General features: G+C 42.0%; 1 protein-coding gene across 3 annotated transcripts; it reads right to left on the reverse strand.

The window, feature by feature from the left end:
- Window positions 1–265: 265 nt before the first annotated feature.
- Window positions 266–14,346, reverse strand: COPB2 (COPI coat complex subunit beta 2). Of its 3 annotated transcripts, none has more exons than XM_058811889.1 (22): window positions 14,255–14,346; window positions 12,663–12,800; window positions 12,356–12,442; window positions 11,376–11,502; window positions 10,665–10,813; window positions 9,524–9,670; window positions 8,425–8,524; window positions 8,167–8,309; window positions 7,429–7,628; window positions 7,032–7,142; window positions 6,690–6,778; window positions 6,507–6,613; window positions 6,082–6,225; window positions 5,307–5,437; window positions 4,832–5,039; window positions 4,500–4,610; window positions 3,498–3,712; window positions 3,146–3,238; window positions 2,886–3,066; window positions 2,704–2,772; window positions 978–1,070; window positions 266–603 (listed from the first exon to the last, which is right to left on the reverse strand). In XM_058811889.1, the coding sequence occupies exons 1-22, from the start codon at window positions 14,255–14,257 to the stop codon at window positions 508–510; spliced, it is 2,742 nt and encodes a 913-aa protein (XP_058667872.1). In that variant the 5' UTR covers window positions 14,258–14,346; the 3' UTR covers window positions 266–507. The 3 variants fall into 3 exon arrangements, with proteins under 3 accessions (XP_058667872.1, XP_058667871.1, XP_058667870.1); XM_058811888.1 differs by lacking the exon at window positions 14,255–14,346 and adding an exon at window positions 13,918–13,936 and having other exon boundaries at window positions 978–1,067; XM_058811887.1 differs by lacking the exon at window positions 14,255–14,346 and adding an exon at window positions 13,918–13,933.
- Between the last annotated feature and the right edge of the window lie 9,227 nt (window positions 14,347–23,573).

The raw sequence follows: 23,573 nt of genomic DNA on the forward strand, positions 1-23,573 counted from the left end.
GAGCTTTTAGCTACAAGTGGTGTCTGAAAGAGTAACTGAGCTGATACTAATGGTTACCAGTGCTAGATGGCAGCACAGTGAAAACAGTGGAGGTGCTGACAAAAGTCAGGTTAAAATAAAATACCATTTTTCAGCTACTGTGTTCCTGTTTCACAGATTTGGAATGTACACTATGGAAGCTGGGTTATTCTTAAGAATTTGAGTATTCTTAGTAAATACTAGTAGTAAATGGAGAACTGAGGGAGCAGAAATTTTAAAAGGATTTATTGAACAGCTTGATAAATGAAAACTTTTTTAGTAGGTTCTGGAGCAGGTTTACATCTCGAATTTCAACATACTGGAAGCTGATTCTCTTTGTACAGTTGCTACTGTATACTTCCTTCTACATGTACATGGTCCACTTGTGATACAAAAATCAAAATAACTTGGAGCACACAGTCCACAGAACTTCATTCCTCTGGGTTTTGACCAAATTATTTCCTGATTTGGTCATCTAAAAAAGGATGTTCACTCATCTAAGATCTCTTCATCCAGATTGATATCTGTGGTATCAATATCCTCCAGATCCAAGTTATCTAAGTCATCTTCCAAGTCCAGCAGTGTCTAGGGAGAGAAAAGACTGGATGAGGAGGATTCCACTATGGTTACATGTGCTGCAGCTTGTGGGATGGATCTGCACTCTGCAAAGCCCAGCCAAGGCCTCATGAGGAACACCATGCCAAAGGAGGCTGCAGAGCAGCTGCCTGCTGGTGAGGAAGCCTCTTCCACCAGTGCAGCTTTCTACCATGGGAGCAGCTGGGTTTGAACTCCCTCTGTCCCCCTGCCTGCTGCACTGGTCTGTTACTGTGTGCAGGGCTCTGAACACTGCTCTGGGACTGCCACAGTCACGTGTGCAGCTGCTTGAATCACACTCCTTGAAGTCTTAGTGTAAAATGAATTCAGTGCTTATACTTCACCTCATCAAACTGTTTGGGTACCTTTTGATCTCTTGCTGGAAGGTTATCAGAATTCTGCACAACTGTCTTCATCACTTCTTGTTTAGGAGAGGGAACTGGTTCTTCAGCCTTCTTCTAATGGCAAAGAAATTCCTTTAGTTTTTTTTTTTTTCAATTTAAATTCTTTCAACAAAAGCAGGTAAACAACAGCAGACCTAATGCCCCTTGCCCAGTGGTTCTTTCAGCTTCCCTCAGTTACTCTTGAGCCAGATCTTCACTGTCAGAAAATATTCTAGTCCTCACTCCACTGGAGACTATTTCCCTTCCCAGTATATCAATGGAACTGATAAAATGAGAACCTTCAGAAATTATCAATTCATTTTAAACACTGAAGTGCTGCTAGTGATTTTCAACATCCTCAGCAGGAGAGACTAAGTTAGTTGAGACTGACAGGAAATTTTAGGAGTTGCTGGGCTAAGGGTTCCAAATCCTATAATGGTTTAACACTTTCTTCTTGCTTCACTGCTGCATAAACTTTATATTAAGATAATTCATCAGTCAGTACTATTATTGAAGCAATGGTACTATTCAATTAACTGTACTTAATTATAGAATTTATCTATCTCTTACAAAATGTCCCATATTCAGCCTCTGCTGTAAGAGACAGCTGGGGTTTAGGGCTTCTATGAGAACATGAGCTGAATGCAAAGATACACTGAGGTCTTGATTTCAGCTCCTATGGCAAGCTAGTTCTCAGTTCTTTCCATTTGTTTCCATAGGTAGCCCAGACAGTTTGTTTATCATCTTTAACAAACGAGCAGACAAGTTTGATTTTGCTTTAATAGTATTTCCTTTGATGCACAAGAGGTGAAGAGTCACTACAGAGGCTTGAGAGTAACCAAACCTCTCTGCTCTGTCAGGGATGTCCCAAACTATGCTCTGTAGTGCACCTCCTATGAGGAAAAACATACAGACAATGGAGAGCTGTAGCTTTTCTGTTTCTCCTTCAGTTTCCAGTGCAGTTTTGATTTTGGATGTTTATAGCCTCAAAGAGTTGTGCCAGTATCACTGCCTTTAAGAAACCCTCACATTATGATTTTCACATACAAATGTAAAGTGTATTTGACTTGAGCAAAATTAGAAGTTGTCATTTTCTCCTAAGGCTCTGAAAAGCCTTAAATTTGTTTCAATCTCTATGCTTACCACTTATACTTGTCCTGTTTTCTGCATAAGAACTGGACAACTGAGGTGGTAAAAAAATCAGTTTGTTACTTCAGACATTGACTAGAATCTATGTTCAAATACATGAGTAGGATTCCTGGCCAGTTAGTTATGGAGCACTGTTATTCCACAACCATGGAGCACACCAACAAATAACACAGAGCATTTGTCATTGCTGTAATAGGCAAGAGTTTCCATTTCCAGCTACTGAGCTTTAGAAAACCAGCTGCAGCTGAGGCAGTGTTTGTAAATGCAACTGGAGTTACTTTTCTGTAGGATGAATTCAATGGAAAGAGTCTAGAAGTACTCACACTACACAGGGTGACCCAAGGTAAGGAAGCACACAAATCATTTCACAGTCAAGAAGCTGTTAGTAAGTGCAGATGTAGATGAAAAAGAATCTGAGGCAAAAGAACATGAAGCCAGCTGCAGCACTTACAGTCAAGGTAATAAAAGCAACAATTTGTCCATTACTGGTGAAATATTCTCCAGGGTAGAAGTTACTGTAAGATAGCAAAGTTCTCCCTTAGACTCATCACTGACTGACCTGAGATGGCATTATTCCAGAGGGCTCAAATCCTTTTGCTTCTTCAAGTAAGTTTCTTTCTTCATTTGGCTAAAAGGAAAAAGAACCCCAGACACATTTAAGTGTTGCACTGAGTTGCTTAGAGCTGATTTTACACAGCACCAAATGTTACTCTTGTAGAGACAGTAAAACCTTCTACTTACAGTGACAAGGGGGTATTCCCTGGCTGGCCTCAACTCAGCAAGACTTTGCTTTACATACTCTTCAGCAACAAAAGCTTCCTTTAATCCAGGGAAAAGATTTTCATATTCTGTGGGATCAGCAAGGGACTCAGCAGCCTTCTGATTGACTTTGGAGAGGTTCTCCCTCCAGAGTTTAACCACCCTGGGGATGCAAACCACATTTGTTAGAGACAGCTCATTCAGACAACACAGCTCATGCTCTGCACATGCTCAGAAATTACCTTGAAACTTGGCTTGGCAAATACGTCCGTGCAAGGAAAGCAGCCTCAGGGAGACGCCCGGTTTTGATCAGCAGTTCCAAACATGAATCAAGCCTAAAAAGATTTCAAAATATGATTTGAACCAGTAAACTTAATAAAGACAAATTTTTGTATTAGAACAGCTTTTTATTCTATTCCATTCATTTAAGGTGCTTTCATTTCAGACTTTATAGAATGAGCTTTTCTGAGAAGGATCTAGCTCATCTTTCTCCATGAAGTTTTCAGTTAGCTGAAGTTAACCACTTGAGGAACCTGAGGGTCTCTGCACTTGAGACAGCAGAACAGAACAATCAGAAGCTCATTTGCTACTTACTTTCCCTGCAGGAAGTAGCTCATAAATGCCACATTATTCTTGCCATCCTTCTCAGCACCTTCTGCCAACTTGTTCACCATGCTGGCATTTCCTGAAGCTGTGGCCAGGAGCAGCAGCCCTCCATAGTCCTGGGCATGGTGGAGACACTCCTGGGCTAAGCCAAACTGGCATTTACTGATGGCAAGCTCTGCAAGCTGCTTCCACTTCTGTTCTGACTGATTGTACAGAAGGGGGAGAGGGAGGGAAAGAAAAAAAACAAAATCACTCACATTTCTGAACAGCATTTAAAGGTTTTCAGAGCACTCAGTATGAAAATAGGAGTTGACTTGTGAAGGTGCTGTATCCCATGACTACATTTGTCCTCCCATTGAGGTACTGTAATTACTGCAGCTTCCCAGCATGGCACAGTGAATGCCAAGAGATCCCTACCTAGCTCTAACATTACATAAAATAAACAGCTTCTCAGTAAACATGGAGGGGAGAAGCAGGCATAACTCTGGAAGTTTAACTATAACAATCTCTTAAAGCTCCCAAGTTAACCCTCAGAACGCTGAAAGCCATCTGTGTCTTTAACTAAGTTAATATTCCTTCTAAATAACTGGATTATTTTACAGCAGGAACAAGGAGATCAACTCTCTGCATAATAATGATGGGAAAAATCAGTTTTTTTAGTGCAGCGGTCTAAGTTTGCCAAGGCTGGAACAAAGGTCTGAAGCCTTCAGCCCTGTCTTTCCTTCTCTCACTGTTAAGTAACGGAGATTAAGGCTTGGTTCTGGGCTCAAGTTTTGTATTCTCCAGGAGTTCCAGTGGCTTTCTGAGCAGACACCGTTCTTTGTCCCTATCCCACAGCTTAGATTCCTCTGAATTACAGGCAGCAGAACTTCACCAAAGGAGTTGGAGTTGTATTGCATCCCCACATACCACTGCCTTTTCTTACAGGGCCTCTCAGACTCCCGCTAATACTCACAATCCCGGATGAATCATCCAAATTTATATCATTACCTCCGCTTCCACTGCAAGCTGATAGGCTATTTTTAATTCTCCAAGTTGAAGAGCAAGTTCAAAACGATGCTCTGGGTCTGTAGATACTGCAAGAGCTTGTTGTTTGAAGCCCTAAAATAAAAATGTGACAGTGAAGCTGGGACCTGTCAGGTCAATCATAATCCTAAATACTTTAACAAAAGCACTCTGAACAGAAGGTTACAGTGTTCTCAAACAAACAGGATAATTAACAAGAGTTAATGCTCAATGGGTTTTGCTTAGCAAACTCCATTAAGAATGTGAATAAAATTATTTATTTATTTAGTTGGATAACTAAGAAGTAGTTTTCTTGCCTGTTTTTCAAGAAAATGTGCAACCCTGGTTCTCTGTTCTTTTGGGATTGTGGGAAGAACTTTGTCAGCCATGCCGAAATCCCTCCTCATGACAGCAGTTTGATATTCGAGCACTGAGACCAGCAGAGAGTAACTAACAATGTTCAGCTCTTTATCACCCAAATACAGCCTGTTGTCCTTGGGGATATAGCCCAGGAGATACATTGTTCTGGAACAAAACAAATAAAACAAAATGTCAGCTTCAACAGATCCACACAAACTGTACAAAACTATTCCAGTAGCTCTTATGGTAGCAAGAATACTCCTATCAAACACTCTGCTTTTCCTGGATGAACACTTTCACACAGCACTGTTCATCCCTCAGGATTGCACTGCTGCCTCACAACACCCCACTTGTTCCCACCCCTGCCAGGGGGCACCTTGAACCCCCTTCACTGAGAGAACCTTGAGCACTTGAACTGAAGCAGCAACTCACCTGTCCAGGTGGGCAATGGTGACAATCTCTCCTCCAACGTAGTAATTGAGTCTGTTCACAGAACTGGTGTAAATAAAGCAGTCACCAACCCACAGACCTGTTTTCACAATCTCCTGGATCTCACCAAGAACCTGCAAAGCAAATTTTGGGTAATTAGATACATAAAAAGGTACTTCTAGGTAGCAGAAAGACTACTGCTATTTAAAATATAATTCCATATTCTATACTTTAATCTGGACAAGTTGCAAATATATGTTTAGATTTAGATTAGAAGTACATAAATTATAATTTCATTCTACATGCATGCTACCCTAATTCTTAAGTAAGCCCATTATAAATCTAGGAAACAAGCACCAAACTAAGGATTAAGCAAGACAATCAAAGGTAGCTTTCTTTCTGAAATTCTGGTTCACTACATGAGGTTTTTTCACTTCTCAAACTTGAGTAATATTTCAAAACTTGGAATTTGTAGAAAAAAAAATTAATCAATGACCCAAAAGTGTGTTTTAAAAAATATCTCTATAACTCTCTGACAATAATGAACAGATGGAGATAAATGTTGGCATCAAGATCTGTTATGCTGGGATTCAGACAGGGATACACTCCTCATGAATCCCAAAAAAATTATTAAGTGTTCCTCAGGCAGATGCACAATGTGATACTAAAAATGGCCTGGAAACTAACATTTAAATTGGACTATGTTAACGACTAAGTTTGCTGCACTCTCTTGCTTCTACCATCTCTAATCTCATTCCACTTTTTAAATAGAAGGTACCTCAAAGGCATCTTCAATTCCATCTTCAGTTACACCTTCATGTGTTTCTTGGGCTGCTGCCACTTTTTCTGACAGGTACTTGAGAATGAAGAATGACTCTTCGGTAGCAATGCACACGAGCTCACCCGAGTCAGACCAGAAAATCTGTGAGAGCAGAATCAACAGTGGCAGTGTTACACACCCCAGGCTAAGAAGGATGATGTGGGAATTAAGGGTTAAACACCTCAAGTCTAGAAGCTGTAGGACTGAGAAGTCAACACATACAGGAATTTTTCTGTCCTTTCTGCTACATGACTGAGATAAACTTAAATTATTATTTTATTATTGACAGCTTTGATTCATGCAAGAAAACCAGTTTAGTAAAAAAGAAATATAAATCAGTACATCAGACAGGTAAATATCTTCAGTGCCATGCAGAAACTCACATGTTTGGGCTGGATTTCAATCCTGCGAATCAGCTCTGTGTTCTCCCAGTCATAGAATGCCAGGCCATTGACAGACCTGACTCCCAAGAGAAAGCCACCATAGATACCTACAAGAAAATAAAGGTGGAAGAAATCCACATTGTACAAAAACCATACCAGTATATCTATTTGTAAAGTATTTACCTTCTGCTCCAAAATCAGGCTTGAACGACTTCTTCTCTTTGAAATTTTTAAATATCTTTACAACACTGTTGCTCTCCCTGATTGCATACCTAAATAGAGATTAAATTGTAAATAAACAAAACAATTATTTTGTTTCCAAAGTAGTAAATTATTAAACTATAAGCTGCTACAAAACAACTGCATTTGACTTATTTTCTAAAACCAGCAGAGTGCTAAAAACCCAAACTTTTCAAGCAGGACAACTACTGAAAGTTCATTTTACATGCATGTTTCATGGCCTGAAAACTAAACTAAAGTAGCAGCTGCAAATGTAATACAAAGGAAAAAACTTGCAAGACTTACTCTGAAGAGTCATGTGCCCACACAAACTCCTGTGCAGAACCAAAACTCTTGTTCCTCAGAGCCATGGCTGTGTAGATGATGTACTCACCATCACCACACACCACCACAAACCTGGGGCAGGAGAGAGAGGCACTTGTCAGATATCTGTGTCCAGGTCAACAGGCAGCAGCAAGAAGGCAGATTATCTGTAAAGGTAAAGGCTCTCTGCCCAAGGTAATCACTGAAACACAGAGCATGAGCTTTATATATGCCTAAAATGTCATGGAACTCTATTTCCTTCTGAGTCATGCTCCTTCTGGTCTCCACTGAGTCTCTTGGACTCTGGATCCCTTTTTTTTGAGCCTGTTAACTAAAAAACCTAAACCAGTTCAAGAGAAGAGACGAAGGAATGTGTTACCGTCCATTAGGGTTGTGCTGGATTGTCTGAGGATAGATTTCACAGCTGCCCATATCCTTCACAGCCAGTGGCAGCCTCTCTCCATCTTTGATTTCAGCATCTCCCATTGCTTTCAAGTTAGCCTGCTGGACTTCAGAATGTTTAGCCCAAATAATTTTTCCATTTGCATCCATGGACATGGCAGGTTCTTCACGACCAAGCTAGAAAGTAAGTAAGAGGTGAGGTATAGTAGGAGTCTTAGTAAAATATCTGTATTGTATATTGAATATCTGTATATAGGCCTTGCCCTGATAAGCCCTGGTTGTTTTTGATAGGCTGCAGCTGTGATGTCCTTCATTGGGCTGCAGCTGTAGCTAGTGAAGATAACTGGGATAAAAGGGGCTGGGCTTGGCCAGTCGAGTTGAGCTGACAACAAGCAGGAGAAGAAGTCAGAGCTGTGAAGAAGTGCCCCCAAGAAGTATCACCGAGAAGGTACGAGACTTTAGAAATATGATTGAGACAATATGGGACTTTAGAAATACAACAACAAGATTACAACAGTGAGGCTATGGAAAAAATACACTGTTGATTTTCTTTTCAGTTGTAAATATCAAGTGAAATAGCCAATCTCTACGGAAAAATGCCAATTAAAATGCCAAAATGTCAGTATTTTACGTATTATTCCAGAATCAGATACCAGTTGTTGTGCAGACAGGACAGGATGAATCACAGTTTCTCACTCCACAGCATTAACTGTACCTTAACAATGATGCTGCCCTCATCATAGCCCAGAGCCACGTTGTTGGAGCCCCTGAGGCTGGCCACACACCACACCCTCTCCATGCCGTAGTTCAGGGTGCTCTCCAGGCGGTAAGTGCTGGAGTGCCAGATCCGCACCGTGCCTGGGGAAAAACACAGCCATGCATCCCTTCAGCTCAGGGGTGCAGCCACAGCACCACAAGAGCTCTGCCCTCAGTGCTTTTCCTGTCCTTTCTACACCACAAAATGCAAAGTTACCATCTTCAGAGCCGGTGATGATGATGGGCAGCTCTGGATGGAAGCTGACACACGACACGTTCTGAGCATGGCCTTCCAGTGTCTGGACACAAGTTTTATTCTGAAAGCAAGAGAGAACACAATGCCACATTTTAACCCTTATTTCTTAAAAAAAAATCTCCCCCAAATCCAAAATAGATCTGAAAATTCTCTAGATTTCTTACATTTGCAAGGTGTTCAAACAACAGCACTAAGCTATTAAAAAATGATTGCATTGAGCTGTACCTCCTGCCCAGAAGAAAGTATTTCCCCTGACAGAAGTGTTTTCCTCTATTTTCAGAGGTGTTTATGGCTAGAAAATATGCTTTCTCAGCATAGCACAACACATTAAAGCATGACAGAAAGCTTAGTTCACTGTGAAAAAAAAATCATAACCCAACATTGCATTACAGGTGAAAACAGATCTAATTTAGGTCTTTGGTAGGAATGTTCATTCACACAGTCGTGAAAGTCAAGCTGCTCTACTTGGGGTAACTAAGACTGGAGCATGTACAGTGTCTCCAGCTGCACATGGTGGCAAAATCCCAAGCACTGTTGTGTAATATTCATGACTGCATTGAATGCTTAAATTAACAATGCCAGCTTCAACTTCTGGGCTTGGATTTACTCCAGGGCAGTAAGTTTTAGTGACCAGAAAGTACCACCTAACAACTTCTGTCTCACCCTTCTGGCCATTCAGACACTTGTAGAGAACTCAGGAGCTCTAGGCTCCAGCAACAGAAGTGAATCTCTGGATTAGATCTCTCTTTTCTGAGGAGCATTCAAGCAGTACCTCATCACTCCTGCCCTGTTTGGGGGTACAAGCACTGCATGGGTGTGCATGCAACACATGGGGCTGTGCCAATGAGCACAGGATGAAACAGGATGGGGGAAGCTATAAAGGATGAAACAGGAGGAGGGAAGAGCTATAAAGATTGAAGAAAAAAAAGAAGAATAGCTTAATCCACAAACATGAGGCCTAAAAGGCAGGGAATCAATTTGTCACAGGAAAAAAAAAATCTAACAACAGAAACTGAATAAGAAATATGGCACAAAGGCTTCTGAAGAGCTGAGCACACACCTGGTAGTCCCAGATCTTCACCAGGCGATCATCTGCCCCAGAAATGAGGTATGGCTTGTCCCCACCACTGTAATAGTCAATGCAGTTCACTCCTTTCTCATGGCCTTCCAAGGTGAAGTTGGGAGAGGATGATCCAAGCTGCCACACCTGAGCAATGAAACACAAACACTTGTACCCCGCAACCTGCTGTGCCCAGGTCACCCTTGGCACACACAACAGGTGCCCAGAAGTACTTCACAAATGCAGTGAGAAATAACACAGAATTCCAAAGACACTGTTGTTTTCTTAGGTGAAAAACCTCAATAACTGCTCAGCAAACTACAGTCCTTCCCCCAATAAACACAAATAACATGCTGAATTGCCCATGCTCTGCTCATACCTCTGAACATTGAAATTGGTTGCTTTACACTTTTTTTAAGGACATGAAACCATATAAAGGACTGTTTTTAAGAACTACTATGTGTTTATAAAGTAACTAGTTGAGTTTCCTCCGTGTCCTGAATTTTAATTTTTCCAGCTACACTCAAGAATATCAAATCTCATGTTAAATGAGGATACAAAATGAAGCAAGTCAAGTGTAGACATACTAGTGTTTTCTCATGTTTATCACATCAAATCAAAATTTTTATGCACCTGATCTCAACATCTATGGCCAAATGAAATCAGTGCTGGCTTTTTACAGCCAATATACTGATGATGTACAGGAAATGTGAGGAGGTGTCCCTGCTCAGTGGCTGAAAATCTGTAGTCATAGATATTTAATAACAGCTGCACTGCAGATGAGACAATGAGAAGGCCAAAGGCATCACTGGAAACAATTCCATGCACAGACAGCCAAGGACATGCAAGTAATGAGAGAGACACCTTTACCAGGGTTGTTTTTTCTTTTTAGTGCACAGTTAAAGATACAGCACTTAGAAAAGTTTAAAGAACAACTTTCCAATTGTTAGAGACAACAGGTAATCTGGTAAATTTACTGAATTACTTAGCAGGTGCCTGGAGCAATGTCCAGGTCTTTGTTCAGTCAAAATTCTATTATTGCACCTGTTTTTAAGAATATGACCCATCATCCATCCAGGATTATTGCTTTGTGTACACTGATAATCACAATGACTAAAAACCCCAAATACAGCTTCTGTACCTTAATTGTCCTATCCAAAGAGGCACTGGCAAACTGGTTGTTGTCTTTTGGGTTTATGACAATCTGCATGACGTAATGGGTGTGTCCTTCAAACACCTGAGAACAGGACCACTTCTTATCCCAGTCCCAGAGCTTGATCAGCATGTCATCTGGAAAAAACCACAAACAACCAAGCTTCAGTGGGTGATAACAACCTCCTTAAAGTGCATAATCCTCCAGAAGTTCGCAAATAGATTATTAGCAGTGCCTCCTTTCCAGCCTGTACCATGAAGTTACCTACTGGTAATCTGTAGGATTACTAGTCCTTCAGAAGGACCAAAGGGAGATGAAAGCTGTCTGTTGCTTTCAAGTCAGATTTCCCAGCTAAAAACTTACTCCAAACCACAACGAAATCTTTTTAAAAACACAACTTGAGCTGTTATTTGAGAGTTTGCCACACACACAAATGTCTCCTCTGGCAGATATTAGGAGAGAAAGCTCTTTTCTCTGACAAGAACACAAGCCATTATATTTTAAATTTTAAGTGCAAATGATATACCATGAAAAAAAAAAAAAATAAACACATCTACCAAGAAACAACAAAATGACAACTGCAACGTTGGCTTCTTGCTCAAGGGCTCCTGAGTCTCCCCAGAGGGTGCAAGCCCTCACCCCACAGAAAACAGGAGCCTGGGGAGAGCTGAACATGAAAAGACCCCAAAGGACTCTCACCACTGCTCGTGAGGATGAAGGGCTGCGTGGGGTGCACTGCAATGCACCGGATGTAGTCAGAATGAGCCTCAAACATGTGAACTCTTTCCAGGGTGTTGTAATTAAAAACTCTGATCTGCATGTCATCCTGGGAAAGGGAGAAAAACCATGTGAAAAGAAGTCTCTTGTGCAGTGCATCTTCTATGCAATGCAGGGGAGCTAGGAAAGAACATTCCACCACTGAAGACAACAAAATGTTTAAGGAAGTTTGCTTGCTAATGATATAAATTATACTTGGATTCAGAAGGCTGTAAATTACTGCTGTTTCAAGTCATTTATGAAATGAAAAAAGCAAATTTTCATTTTTACAAGTGACTGAGTCATGGCAGCATATGGTAATGAAATGAAAACACATTTTTACTCTGGGTACAGGGCAGAAGACTAGGAAATGAAAGTTGAGAAAAAAAAACTATTTAGGCATTACCTTAATTTAGTCAAAAAATATTCATTCCATAGAGAAAAATGTGTTACCAAGATCAGAATACAATTATTCCTCTCAAGGTACATTCACTGAATAAAAGCAGGCATTTTTTCCTAGTGATGAGCAAAACTAAAAATTATTTTTAACATAACCAAGAAAAAAAAGTAGAAAGCAATTTCAAATTCATTTTACCTAGGATTGTCAATAGTTTCATCTTAGTTAAAGCAGCACTGAGTCAGAACTCTGTGCTGAGTATGTTCCAGCTGGCAGTAACAGCTGAACTCCATCTACCTGGCATTACCTGCAGAGTCAGTCACCTTAGCAGGTTGCTCTTTTTTGAAATGAAAATTTAAGCTTCTAAGCTTCCTTAAAGGAGAAAACTTCTGGGAAACTGTAGTGCAGTATTCCTTTCTCCTCTGCAAATTCAGATGATGTTATTACATGATGCAGAAAGTAATGGCATGAAAATTGACCAGAGAAAGTGCAGCTGAACAGGAAAACACAAGAGGAAACAGCTTACAGCTCCAGTAACAACCCAGTTCTTCCTCGCCACGAACTTGGCAGCTCTCACAGGCAGGTCACACACTTCAAAATTCTTCACCAGAGTCTGAAAATAAAACCAGTTAAGTTTATAACACTGGGAAAAAAATACCAACTTTGAGATGAGCTCTATTTTCTTAACAGTGTCCAATATGTCACTTCCTTGTCTACTGATACCGTGACTCTCGCACTCAGCCAGAGCAGCACAGTCAGTTATAACAGCAGTGACTGAAGAATCTGTACAAATCCCATTTCCAGTCATGCACACTTCCCAGCAAGGCCCTCACCTGTGTCTCGTGGTTCCAGACACAGACACTGCCGTTGTAGAGGCTGGCCAGCATCCATGGCTCCGTGGGGTGCAGGTCCACGCTCTTGACGCGGTCAGAGCGCGCCGTCAGCTTCCGCTTGATGTCCAGGCGCAGAGGCTGGGGGAACAACGGGAGCACCGGGTGACACAACAGCAAACTGGGACAGGGAAAGGGACAGGGAAAGCTGCAGTTCACTCTGAGAATGCAAGGATCCAATCCTGCTGCCCGTGCACACAGAAGGTTACCACTCTTTTCTATCTATCTGTGTGTCTGTTTTTGTAGGAAGGCGTCACATCCCCACCAACGGCAGTGGCTCTGCTTCATTTAATTCTGTGAAACTCAAGATTTTCTTGCAAAAGTACCTCCAGCAGCGTCAAAAAAAAAAAAAAAAACAACCAAAAAAAAGATGCACTGCACATCCTCCTGGTGTCCCTGAACTATGATAGCAAAGCAAAGAGAATTTGCTCCTAAGACAAATGTTAGAAAATAAATGTTAGAAATGTTAGAAAATAAATCTTCCTGCTACTTCACCTGGCAAATCAGGAAGAAAACTCAGTTACCACAATAAAGCACATTTGCTCATTGTAAATTTACTTCCATTCACAATTCCAAATGTTAGAAAATAAATCTTCCTGCTACTTCACCTATTTGCATCTATAGGATTACTAGTCCTAACTGACTTTTCTTCCTGACAAACCAGGAAGAAAAGTCAGTTACCACAATAAAGCGCAACATTTGCCCACTGTAAATTTACTTTCATTCACAATTCCAAAATTATGGTTTAGAACGGAACACTGTCTGGTAAAAACTGAGAGCAGGGAAAAGTTTAAGTCTTTCCCTTACAAAGAAGGCTCTGATCTTCCACTTTAATCACTGGCAATGTAAAGCTGTCGCCACAGAGCAGAGGTTGCTCCTGGCCCCTTGCTTCCCCTTAGGGGGATGCTGGAGATTGCTGTGAGCTCTCCCCGAGTCTCCTGCAGACTGAACACACCAAGTGTCCCAAAGCACTCACACAATATTTAAAAGGCATGAAGTCTAGCAAAGTGATTTTCTAATATATCCGAGGCATTGTGGATTCCTTTAGACACTCACTGGAGACGATTTAACGCTGTTTTTATCTCAGACAACTCAGTGGATAATGGCTGACCAAAGAACACTACACGCATTAATAAAACCTGCAGTTACCTATATTAGACACTGCAAGGAAAAAAACCACCTGGTTATCAGGTAGTACCTGAACCATGGCTATGACACGGGATGTGGAGATGAGTTTGGGTTCTCTCCTGCTACAAACACCAGCAAGGCAAGCACAGCTACGCTCGGCTCCGCGCTTATCCCGGGAACCGCCGGGAAGGGCCGCTCCGAGAGCTGAGCGCGACACGCACCCCGAGCCCCGGGACAGCCGCTCGCTGCGGCTGAGCACAGCACGGGCAGCACCGCGCTGCGAGCCCGGCCCCTCATACACCCGATCCGCCGATCGCGGGGCTGCGCTGCCTCGCCGGGGCCGGCTGGGATGGTCACCCTCCCGCAGCGGGGGCGAGGCGCTCCTCGGGACCCTGCGTGTCGCTCACCATGGCCGCGCTGTGCCCAGGTGCCGCCCGGTGTCCCCAGGTGCCGCCCGCTGTCCCCGGCCCCGCTCCGGCCCCGCTCCGCCCGGGCTCGCTCCGATCTCCGACGTGGAGCTTCCGGGCCCGCCGCTCTCGCGACAGCCCCGCGGCGCGCCCCTCAGTCTCGCGAGAGCGAGGCGCTCCCGTGGGATGCCGGGATGTGTAGTCGGCGGCGCGGGGCAGGGTGGGAGTTGTAGGCGGCTCGGGGCCGGGGAGGCACCGGGCGGGGCGGGACCCGCCGGGACTGTGGAACCCAGCCCCGGGTGCTGGCACCGCACCTCGAGCGGCGCTCCGTGTGTCTAAGAGCGCTTACCAAACCCCTGAACCCTGTCAGGCTCAGTGCTGTGCCCACCGCCCTGCGGAGCCTGTTCAGTGCCCAACCTCCGTGAGAACAGCCTCAGTGTTTCCTGACCCGGCTCTCTCTCTGCTGTTCCCTCAGGTCCTGTCGCTGTCGCCACAGAGCAGAAATCCCTACCGGCCGCTCACTTCCCCTCACGAGGATGCTGGAGATTGCTGTGAGCTCTCCCTGAGACTCCTGCAGGCTGAACAGACCAAGTGTCCCAAACCGTTCTCACGGCATCCCCTGCTTGTGGCCTCCTTTGGACACTCCCGAATAGCTGGATGTCTTTTTCTGTACTGTGATGCCCTGTGGGAACTCACTACATCACTCCGGATGCCCCGAGTTGCCGAGAACCCTCTTGGGGGGCTCGGAAGTCTTGGAATGTTGCCAGAAGTGCCTGGTGGCTTGACTTTGATCCATCTAGGGATGTGCCACCTGTGTATGAGGACATGAGAGGCACTCGGGTTTGAAGGGTGCAGGAATGATATATTTACAGGGTGAAAATATAGATTTTAGGGGTTTTGGCATAAAGGGTAATGGGGACAAGATGGAGGAATCTGGGTGTGTCTTGTCCTTCTTTCTTCTTCATGCCATCCATTTTCTGTGATGATGTTGGCACTTGGGGATTGGTTTAGAGTAGAAGTGCACTGTCTAACATGGGTGATAGGTATTGGGACATAAAAGTAAATATGATATATGTAGTTTGTAGTATATAAAGACGCCACCGCCTCAGAGGTGGTTAGAGTGCCTTTGGCTGCCTTGCTGTTCAGACCTCGGCTGGGCAGAAGGAAAAACTTTGTAGATAAGAAATAGTAAACAACCTCAAGATTGAAAACTGAAGAGTCCAGTCTCATCCTTCAAAGCTCGGGCTGCCTCCGAACCATCCCACGCACCTCGGGGCAGAGACAGACAACAGCTCCCGAGAATGCCCCAAACTGTGTCCCCTCAGTGTCCCCTGCAGAGTCCCCACTGTGACCCTGGACTCCTCAGTGAGGAGGTGTGGTGACAATGTCCCGGAGTGCCCGGCTGTGCCCGGTGCTGTCCCCTCAGCGCTGTCCCCTCCGTGTGGTCTGGCCGTGCCCAGTGTTGTTCCCTCAGCACGGTCCGGCTGTGCCTGGTCCTGTCCCCCCGGCGCTGTCCCCTCAGCGCGGCCATGGTGGCACTGCCAGGGGACAGGAGCCTGGTGACAGTGCTCCGGGGCCCCTGCCAGGGAGCCCGGCGTGCCCATTGCCACCAAAGGCAAACACTGAGCCTGGCCAGTCCTTTACACCCCGAGACAGGCAATAGGACACTTTTCTCAATCATTGTGCCAGCTGAAATTGCTGCAAGTCCAAACAGCATCTAAAGAAACATGGAGAATGTGAGGGTTCCCACGAGGAACCACTCCTGAGGGAATTTCTCCTACCCCCACTCCCAGACTGAAGTTCCATCACTAAAATTGCATCCCCCACATTTTGTTGTATAAAGGAGAGGAATAACACAGAGTGTCTTTATTGGGATCCAGTTAAAGATAATTCTCTTTTTGATACAAGTGTTCAGCTGGGGATTAGGAGCTCTGTGTCCTTCATCCCACAACACTGCAAGAAGGATTACACCAGCCTGGAGTGTTTACAGTCTGAAGGACATAAACAAACAAAAGCCAGAGAGACTGAACAGTTACTGCAATTCTTGTCATTTTCACTCCGAGTGAGAAAATACAGATAATTGAATCTTTAAAAAAAACCCACAAGTCTGATGAAAAGTGAGAAAAGAAGCAAGAAAAGGGGCACAATATTGTCAACTGCTATGGATGAATTTAGACTTTCAGCTTCTTTTAAGTCTTGCTTTCCACTTTGAATTCATCACAGTGATGATTCTACAATGTAATGAATAACACTTAAAATGTTTAAGTACAGAATCTGAGGATGCAGAATCTGGATAACCCTGCCTAAAAGGAACAATTTGAGTAAAATATATGAATTTTGAGTGTAGTTCAGGATTTTTAGGCTGAGGTGGAACACTGAAAGAAGAGATGGGGAGGAAAGTGACCATAATAGAGAATGTAAAGTGACCATAATAGAGAATGTAGGTGGTGGGGGATATACAGCACACACTGTGTGTTTTTCCTTGAAAAACTCAATGCAGTCCTGTCCAGAGACAGGTGAGACTATTACAGGGCAGTTAGAGATGGTCAGCAAGGAAAGAGAAAGATGAGGGAGTAGAGCTTGTTAGTCAAGAAAACAACAGCAGAGAAAGGAAGAAAGTATTTTGCTGTTAGCTTCTCCTGGGAAGTTGTAGTAATAGAAAAGCTAAAGGAGAGAGAAAAAGCACAGGGTGTAAGCCAAGACTGACCTTACAGGAGGAAAGATGACATGAAAAAAAAGCAATTAAATTCGAAACAAGAAATATCCCTCACAAGCTGTAAGAGGCAAGTTTACCAGCTGGGTATGAGTTCTGAGTCCAAAGCATGATCCATTGTGGAAATTAAATAGGTGTACAGAGGGAATATACTATTTATTTGCTTGCCTTTCCTGTGCTTTCCCCTGTATGCTGTACTGACCACTGTTCCACCAGGGGCTGCATACAGAACAGGAACTGTGCTGTGTCCCTGAGAAGCCTTTCAGTGCAGGGATTACATGAGAACACAATCTCTGCTTCAGGTTTTTTGTGTAACTCAGCAGCTATTCCTATGCTTGTTTACTGAAAGATATTTTTCAGGTAAAAAATCCCAACACAGTGTTTTATTGCAGAGCAGGCACACCTGGGCTGGGCATTTGGCTCTTTCCTCCCAGGCCTGGAAGAAATTGAACATTTTCTTTACTCTGGAGGAAGGGCACAAACCTGAGTTTGCCTGTAGCTATCAGATATCTTACAGACCACAGACAGGGAAAGGGGAGAGGAGAGGAAATGCAAGGAAATGATGAGATGGCTGCAGATAAGAAGAATGCAGCCTCAGGTCTGGCTTCCTTCAAAAACCAGAATAAAGGTGTACAGGACATTTTCAGTGCAGTGGGACTGGCCAGTCCACAACTGCCTTTTTGTTAGGAACACATGTGTAAGTGTGGATATAGGTGTGTCTACAAGTGTATAACAGAGGAACTGCTGATAGGGTGTTGCAGGACACATTTCCTGTAGGTGCAAAGCTGCTTTTAAATCTCTTGAAAGTTCTCAGTGCAGAGCATTAAAAAGCATTTTTTATTACCCAAATAATTGTCTCTCAGAAAAGCCAATCCACTCAACCTTACTTTTCTGAGATTTATTTTGGCTATGATATTATTGGTGGGTTTTTGGTAATAAAAAGGTTTTTTGGAAGTGGGATACAGCATTTTAATGTTTATTAAAAAAGGTACAGTATCATTATTTCAGAGAAAAAGATGAGAACAGTTTGGGATAACAATCACAAGCACTGATTGTTTATTTTTAGTGTACCAAATGAATTTTAACAATAAAATACCAGTCCACTTTCTTTTTCTCTCAAGTAAAGACTAGAGGTCTGGAAAAAAGAGTCATATCTATGTGGCACATCCTATATGTGTGAAAATTCCTTTTCAGCTCTGCAGTGCTGTCAGGTAGACCCAAAAATAAATAATAAATGCAATTTCTTATTAATATAATAATAGATGTAATAAATATATGCAATGCATATGTATTAGGTGTAATATTTATATGCAATAAATATGTGTGCTGCTGCTTGCTGCAGTAGGCAGCTCAGTCCTGGGGTCCAGGGTTTCTTTGCCCTGATTGATGTACCCAGGACACAAATTCTTTCTCCAGGCACTGCTGGCTCTCCTCACAGGGAGGCATCTCCTGGGATCTCTGCATTTCACCTGGGGCTCAGCTCCCCAGGCCCTCGGGGCTTGGCTGACTGAGCTCTGTTGGGGATTACCAATTCCCTAAGTGAGCTGCCCTGTAACCTGAAATTCTCATAAGGTCCTTGCTTTTAGGAGACACAGAGGCACTCACCTCTTCAGGTCAGCTCTACAGGATTGTGAAGTGTTTATTTCACGTGGAGTTAATGTGCTGTGCTGCTGATTGCCAGGAGTTAATACTTGCAGTGCACTGAACTGAGGCAAACTCGTTGCAGCCTTAACTTGGCAGCCAGTGAAGATTGATGGAACGCGGTGGGTTTAAAGGAAAGGTGTTATTAACGTGTAGGAGGCAGAGCTGGGAGACAAACCCTGCTGTAAATCTGAATTAAAGCCTCCCTTGTTAGGACAGCATTTCACTCTGTGGTGGCTCAGGGACGCTCAGTGGTGTGGAATGCACTTTGTCTCCTTTAGTCTGAGCTGCCCAGCCTGTCTCTAACTCTCCAGGAAACATCCCAGCCTTGGATACAATCCTGACTCACACATCAAACATTAACCTGACTAGAATAATGAGGAATTTAAATGCCAGTAAAAAATAAAAACTGTCAAAAGGCCAGAGCTCAGATTAGAAGAAACATAACCCCATCCCCCCCAAAACCTGCAGCCTGCCTGTAGCAGCCTGATGGTGCATAAAATGATTGTTTCCAAAAATGGTTGTTCCTTCAAATGCAATCATGTACGTGGTGCATGCAGAGGAACAAGCTACTGCAATCAGTAAAGGAGAGACTGGAAGTTTTGTATTTTGTGTCATCTAAAATAGTATTGCCTGACACTTTCATTACTGACCTGCCTTTTCAACTCACAATTCTGCCAAACCTCAGTCACGTGGGTTTGGATTTTTTGTACTGGGTGTCTTCATCTCAACAAGATAACTATTTCAGACTGTTTTCAAATTTCGGTAGAAAGGTTTACTATTTTTAAGGGGATTTCAGTGAGCACAAATACCACCTTCTTTAAAATCAGCAACAGGATAATCAGCAAACTTTCAGCAACATCTGATATGGATTTAATTTAAAGAGAAAATCCAAAGTATTAATTGTGGTAGCACTGTAGTATGTGATAATGCTAATAACAAGGAGACATATCTTTAAACAGACAACTCTGAGGGAAAAAAAGGTTGTCAGTGAGAGAGACCAAAGTGTTGTACATAATAAAAAGACTCCAGTTCTTGACATCTTGTGCTACAGCTTCTTTGGGCCCCTTTGATTCATTAGATAAGTGCTATCTTTATGTCATTCATGTAATCACTTAGCAAGAACCATCCTGATTGACCCGTTAGTGCTCCTGATTTATTAACACTTGCTTCTTGTTTTATTTCCTGGAGGCCACAGTTCCAATTCTGGCATGATTCCATTTCCATTAAAATTGGTGGCAATAGGGCAAGCCTTAAACCACAGAAATGCTTTGGAAGGCAGCAGTTTATATCCTCCCAGGTATTCCAAGTTTGGAGCTCGTAATTTCTTTCTTTATCAGATTTACAATGCCTTCCACTATAGTTGAATCTTGGTGCTAATGTTCTTTTACTGAGTTTTGAGGCTTCAGATAAACTTATTCCATTTTCTCTGCTCATCTTCAAACCTGCCAAACTGCTCCTAAGGTCTGATTCAGTGAGCAGTTTAGTTTGCTCTGAATATAGTCTTGAGATAACATGAACTAGAAATCCTAAAATTATTTCCTCTTGTCCGAGGAGTATCAGTCCAGTAGCTGCTTAAAAATTTCTGTAATGACATTGATTTCAGGACAGAGAGATTCTGTGATTTCCATTTTTATTTACTATTATATATTTTTAACTTATCATTGCTGAATACAGAGTAGGAGCGTTCTTGGGAAATGATTCAGCAGCAGATTTTCCATAAGCTTGCAAAAATTGTTTATTGAATAGCATGGGTTGCCAGCACCCTGGAAAACTGAGAACACTGTGTTTGTTTTCTATTAAAGTTACACAAAATTGACATAGAGTTATTTTTTATCCAGATACAAAGTGGTAATAAAAGGAAATTTAGGAGCAGCACTATGGACACTGAGTCAACATGAAAGGTTCATGGCCAGACTTTGATAATTGACTGTGGCTTGTGAAGGAAGGAATTTGGTTGTTTTCTCTTGATCTGGCAGGTTTGCATTTTTCACATGCAGAGGTGAAGCTTCAGCTCCTACTGCAACATCTGTACAATGTCCAGAACAATCCAGAATCCAATATCCTGTCCAACAGCCTACAGGTGACTGCCTCAAAGGAGCAGCAATGATGGAAAACCTGCTTTTGTGGCAGTCCACTGATATCTGACAATGCCTTCCACATGTGCATTTCATCAGCAAACAAAGGAAAGGGTTTAAAGCACAGATGTCACTGTTGTCACTAAGATCCCAAGGCACAAAGTCTTTTCTCTTTATCATTTGATAGCAGTTGTTTCCCCATGGGCTCAAATGCAGCTCAGCCTTGTGGTGTGCTAGGCACAGAAAACCAAACCCTTGGTAATTTGCACAGGGTGTCAGAAGAACCTTCTAGAAACCCCAAATGTGACCATAATCCAACACAATTCTCCCGAGATATGCCTGTCAAATGGAAGGTGGCTTTGTCAACAGGTTTGGAACATTTTTTTGAATCTATTATCATTTCTAAATTACTTTACAGCAGTGTAATATGTAGGTGTTTTTCTAGGAAAGGTCAAAGCCCTCTATATTTATGATTGGAGTTGCATAGTTACATGGTTTATGAGTTTGCATTGTGTTCAGAAAACCAGCAGCACACAGGATTCTGTGGCATTTCTGCAGCACTGAATGTGTGTCTTTGTATTGGAAGATTTTTCTTCACAATAACCCAGTAACAAGTTGTTTATGTAGGAGAGCAGGCTGTGATGAAAGCTGTATTAAATTTTATCCTTGCTCTTTTACAATAATCACACATAAATAACATATTGCCAGAGGCAAATGTAACAATATATTTATATGTACTAGTCTTATACAAGCAGTGTTTTTTTGTTTTTCCATTTCTATTAGAACCTGAATCATTAATTTTTTCAGAAATACAGTCATATTTTAAAAATTCAACAGTATTAGTGTGTGGTGTGTACCTTCTTTGTGCAGTCTGAAGACTGCAAGTTATCTCACCAATCTCTGCCCATTGTTTGAATTTCTGAACTCAGACTATAGCAATGAATTCTTTTAGCTTTGAATACCTCTTTTTCAATCCTTGCTCAGTATATTGCATTCATAGAACCTGACATAGGATTTGCAGCATTCAGATCTGGACAAATTCATTCCCAAAGATGAAGTAAAAAATCTATTGATGAGTGAGGATCAGTACAGAACCTCATTTAGACTAAAACAGTTTAGGCTTTTAATGCTACAGGTTTTTGGTTCAACTCTTCTGCTGCTGTTCTTGCCATTCTGTAATACAGTCAGCTTCCCCCTCCCTCTAAGCAGTGATAATAACCATCACCCACACACACTTTTATATCTTTTAGCAATTCTTCAATCGAAAATGGAGATGGATTATTTCTTATATGGCTTTCCAAATTAAAACTGAGGAGTATTAACAACATGTAGCCAGTATGTTGTTGGAGTTTCATCTCCCCAAACTAAAAGCACTTGGAAAGTTGTGGTGGGTTATGAGTAAAAAAATTATCTAAACAGTTCTGTTCTTGAAAATAAATGACAAGGATGTTATTCAATTTTCCACAGAGGTATGAAAAGAATGACTATTTTTGGTTTGAGGGAAGAGGGCAGTGTGAGTACAAGATTCACCACTCGATGGCGCCTTGATTCTGTACATCTCCATTTCGTTTTCCTCTCCGATGTCTGGACACAAAATCCCAAAACTGGTTTTGTAGTAAATCTGTCTGGGAAAAAATACTTATCACATATCTCTAAGCGATAGTTTTAAATGTCTTCTGCAGAAGTAAATAAAATTATTAAAATTTTCACTGGTACCTTGTAACTCTTTCAATGAAAAAAGGTGAATTCCCTCGGTTTTGGTTCAGCAGCTCTTCAGTGTAAATATATGTGGGCAGACAATGGCATGGGAACGGTTCCTGGTATCAAATTGGCCAACAAGGCTTTTTTCCTTTGTGATACTTTTTCTGTGTCCAGGGGCTGCACTACATCCATGACAAAAACCCCAAATACAACAGATTTTAGGATTTTGCTCTGTTCTGTGCACACTTGTCTGTTTTGCTGACAAAATCAAGGCTTGCTGAATGGGTTTGTAACTGGAAGAGGTGCCATGCACTGTTTAAACTTTTTAAAATTAGTTAAAGAATTACTTGAATGAAAATGCAGTCTGATTTTCTATGTGAAATATTTCATGACAAGTGATGAATATTGTACCATTCAATGTATTAGAAATTAGTGCTGGAGTTGTTTGAAAGCTCCTCTGAGAAGGGATTCAGAAGATTGGCTGCAAATAGAAGCTGGAAATGTTTATAAAATAACACTGGAGACAATGTCATTCTGCCAGCAGGGTCATTAGTGATTGTGTGTTGGCTGAGAGTGTTCTGCTGTTTGGGAAAGTAGATTTGATTTGCACAAGACAAAAACTGGGCTTTGCTGGCTGTCATCATGTTTGTGTTTATAGATTTGTGACAAAAGGAGTTTTTTGGCAACAAACCTTTGCAGTTTGAGGAAACTTTTCTATGTTGAAAGACTTTGAGGAAATTTTTTCTATGCTGAAGGTAATAGTATAGAAAAAATGCGCTTATTGCACTACTCATATAAGTGCTCTTAAAAAACCAAATATGACTAATTTAAGTATTTATCTCCAGAGCAGATGCTGCAAATTCTTCTGTGGCTCCAAGTAACTTCTAAAAGTTACAACCTCACACTTTACAGGGAACTACAGGAACCAAGATTCATTTCTTTTGTTCTCTAAATGCTTCCAAATAAGAAGAACTGACATTGAACTGGATATAGAAATACATGAAATCTTCTCCTACCAAAAGATGTTCTCTGGTGCCTTTTTTTCCTTTTTTTTTTTTCTTTCTTTTGCTTTTTTTTTTTTTTTTTTTTTTTTTTTGCTATATAATCATTATAATGCAGGGGGAAATTGGTGATAAAAGCACCTTTATGCTCCTCACTCAGTGGAGATTAATTACTGCTGAGGCAG

This window comes from Ammospiza caudacuta, chromosome 11, assembly GCF_027887145.1.
Source record: "Ammospiza caudacuta isolate bAmmCau1 chromosome 11, bAmmCau1.pri, whole genome shotgun sequence".
Taxonomy (NCBI): Eukaryota; Metazoa; Chordata; class Aves; order Passeriformes; family Passerellidae; genus Ammospiza; species Ammospiza caudacuta.

Coding starts and splice junctions, on each gene's coding strand:
- COPB2 (XM_058811887.1), bottom strand. Junction 3,713..4,499: donor AGCTTGCAGTGGAAGCGGAG/GTAATGATATAA, acceptor CTGTACAATCAG/TCAGAACAGAAGTGGAAGCA. Junction 3,067..3,145: donor TTGCCAAGCCAAGTTTCAAG/GTAATTTCTGAG, acceptor TTGCATCCCCAG/GGTGGTTAAACTCTGGAGGG.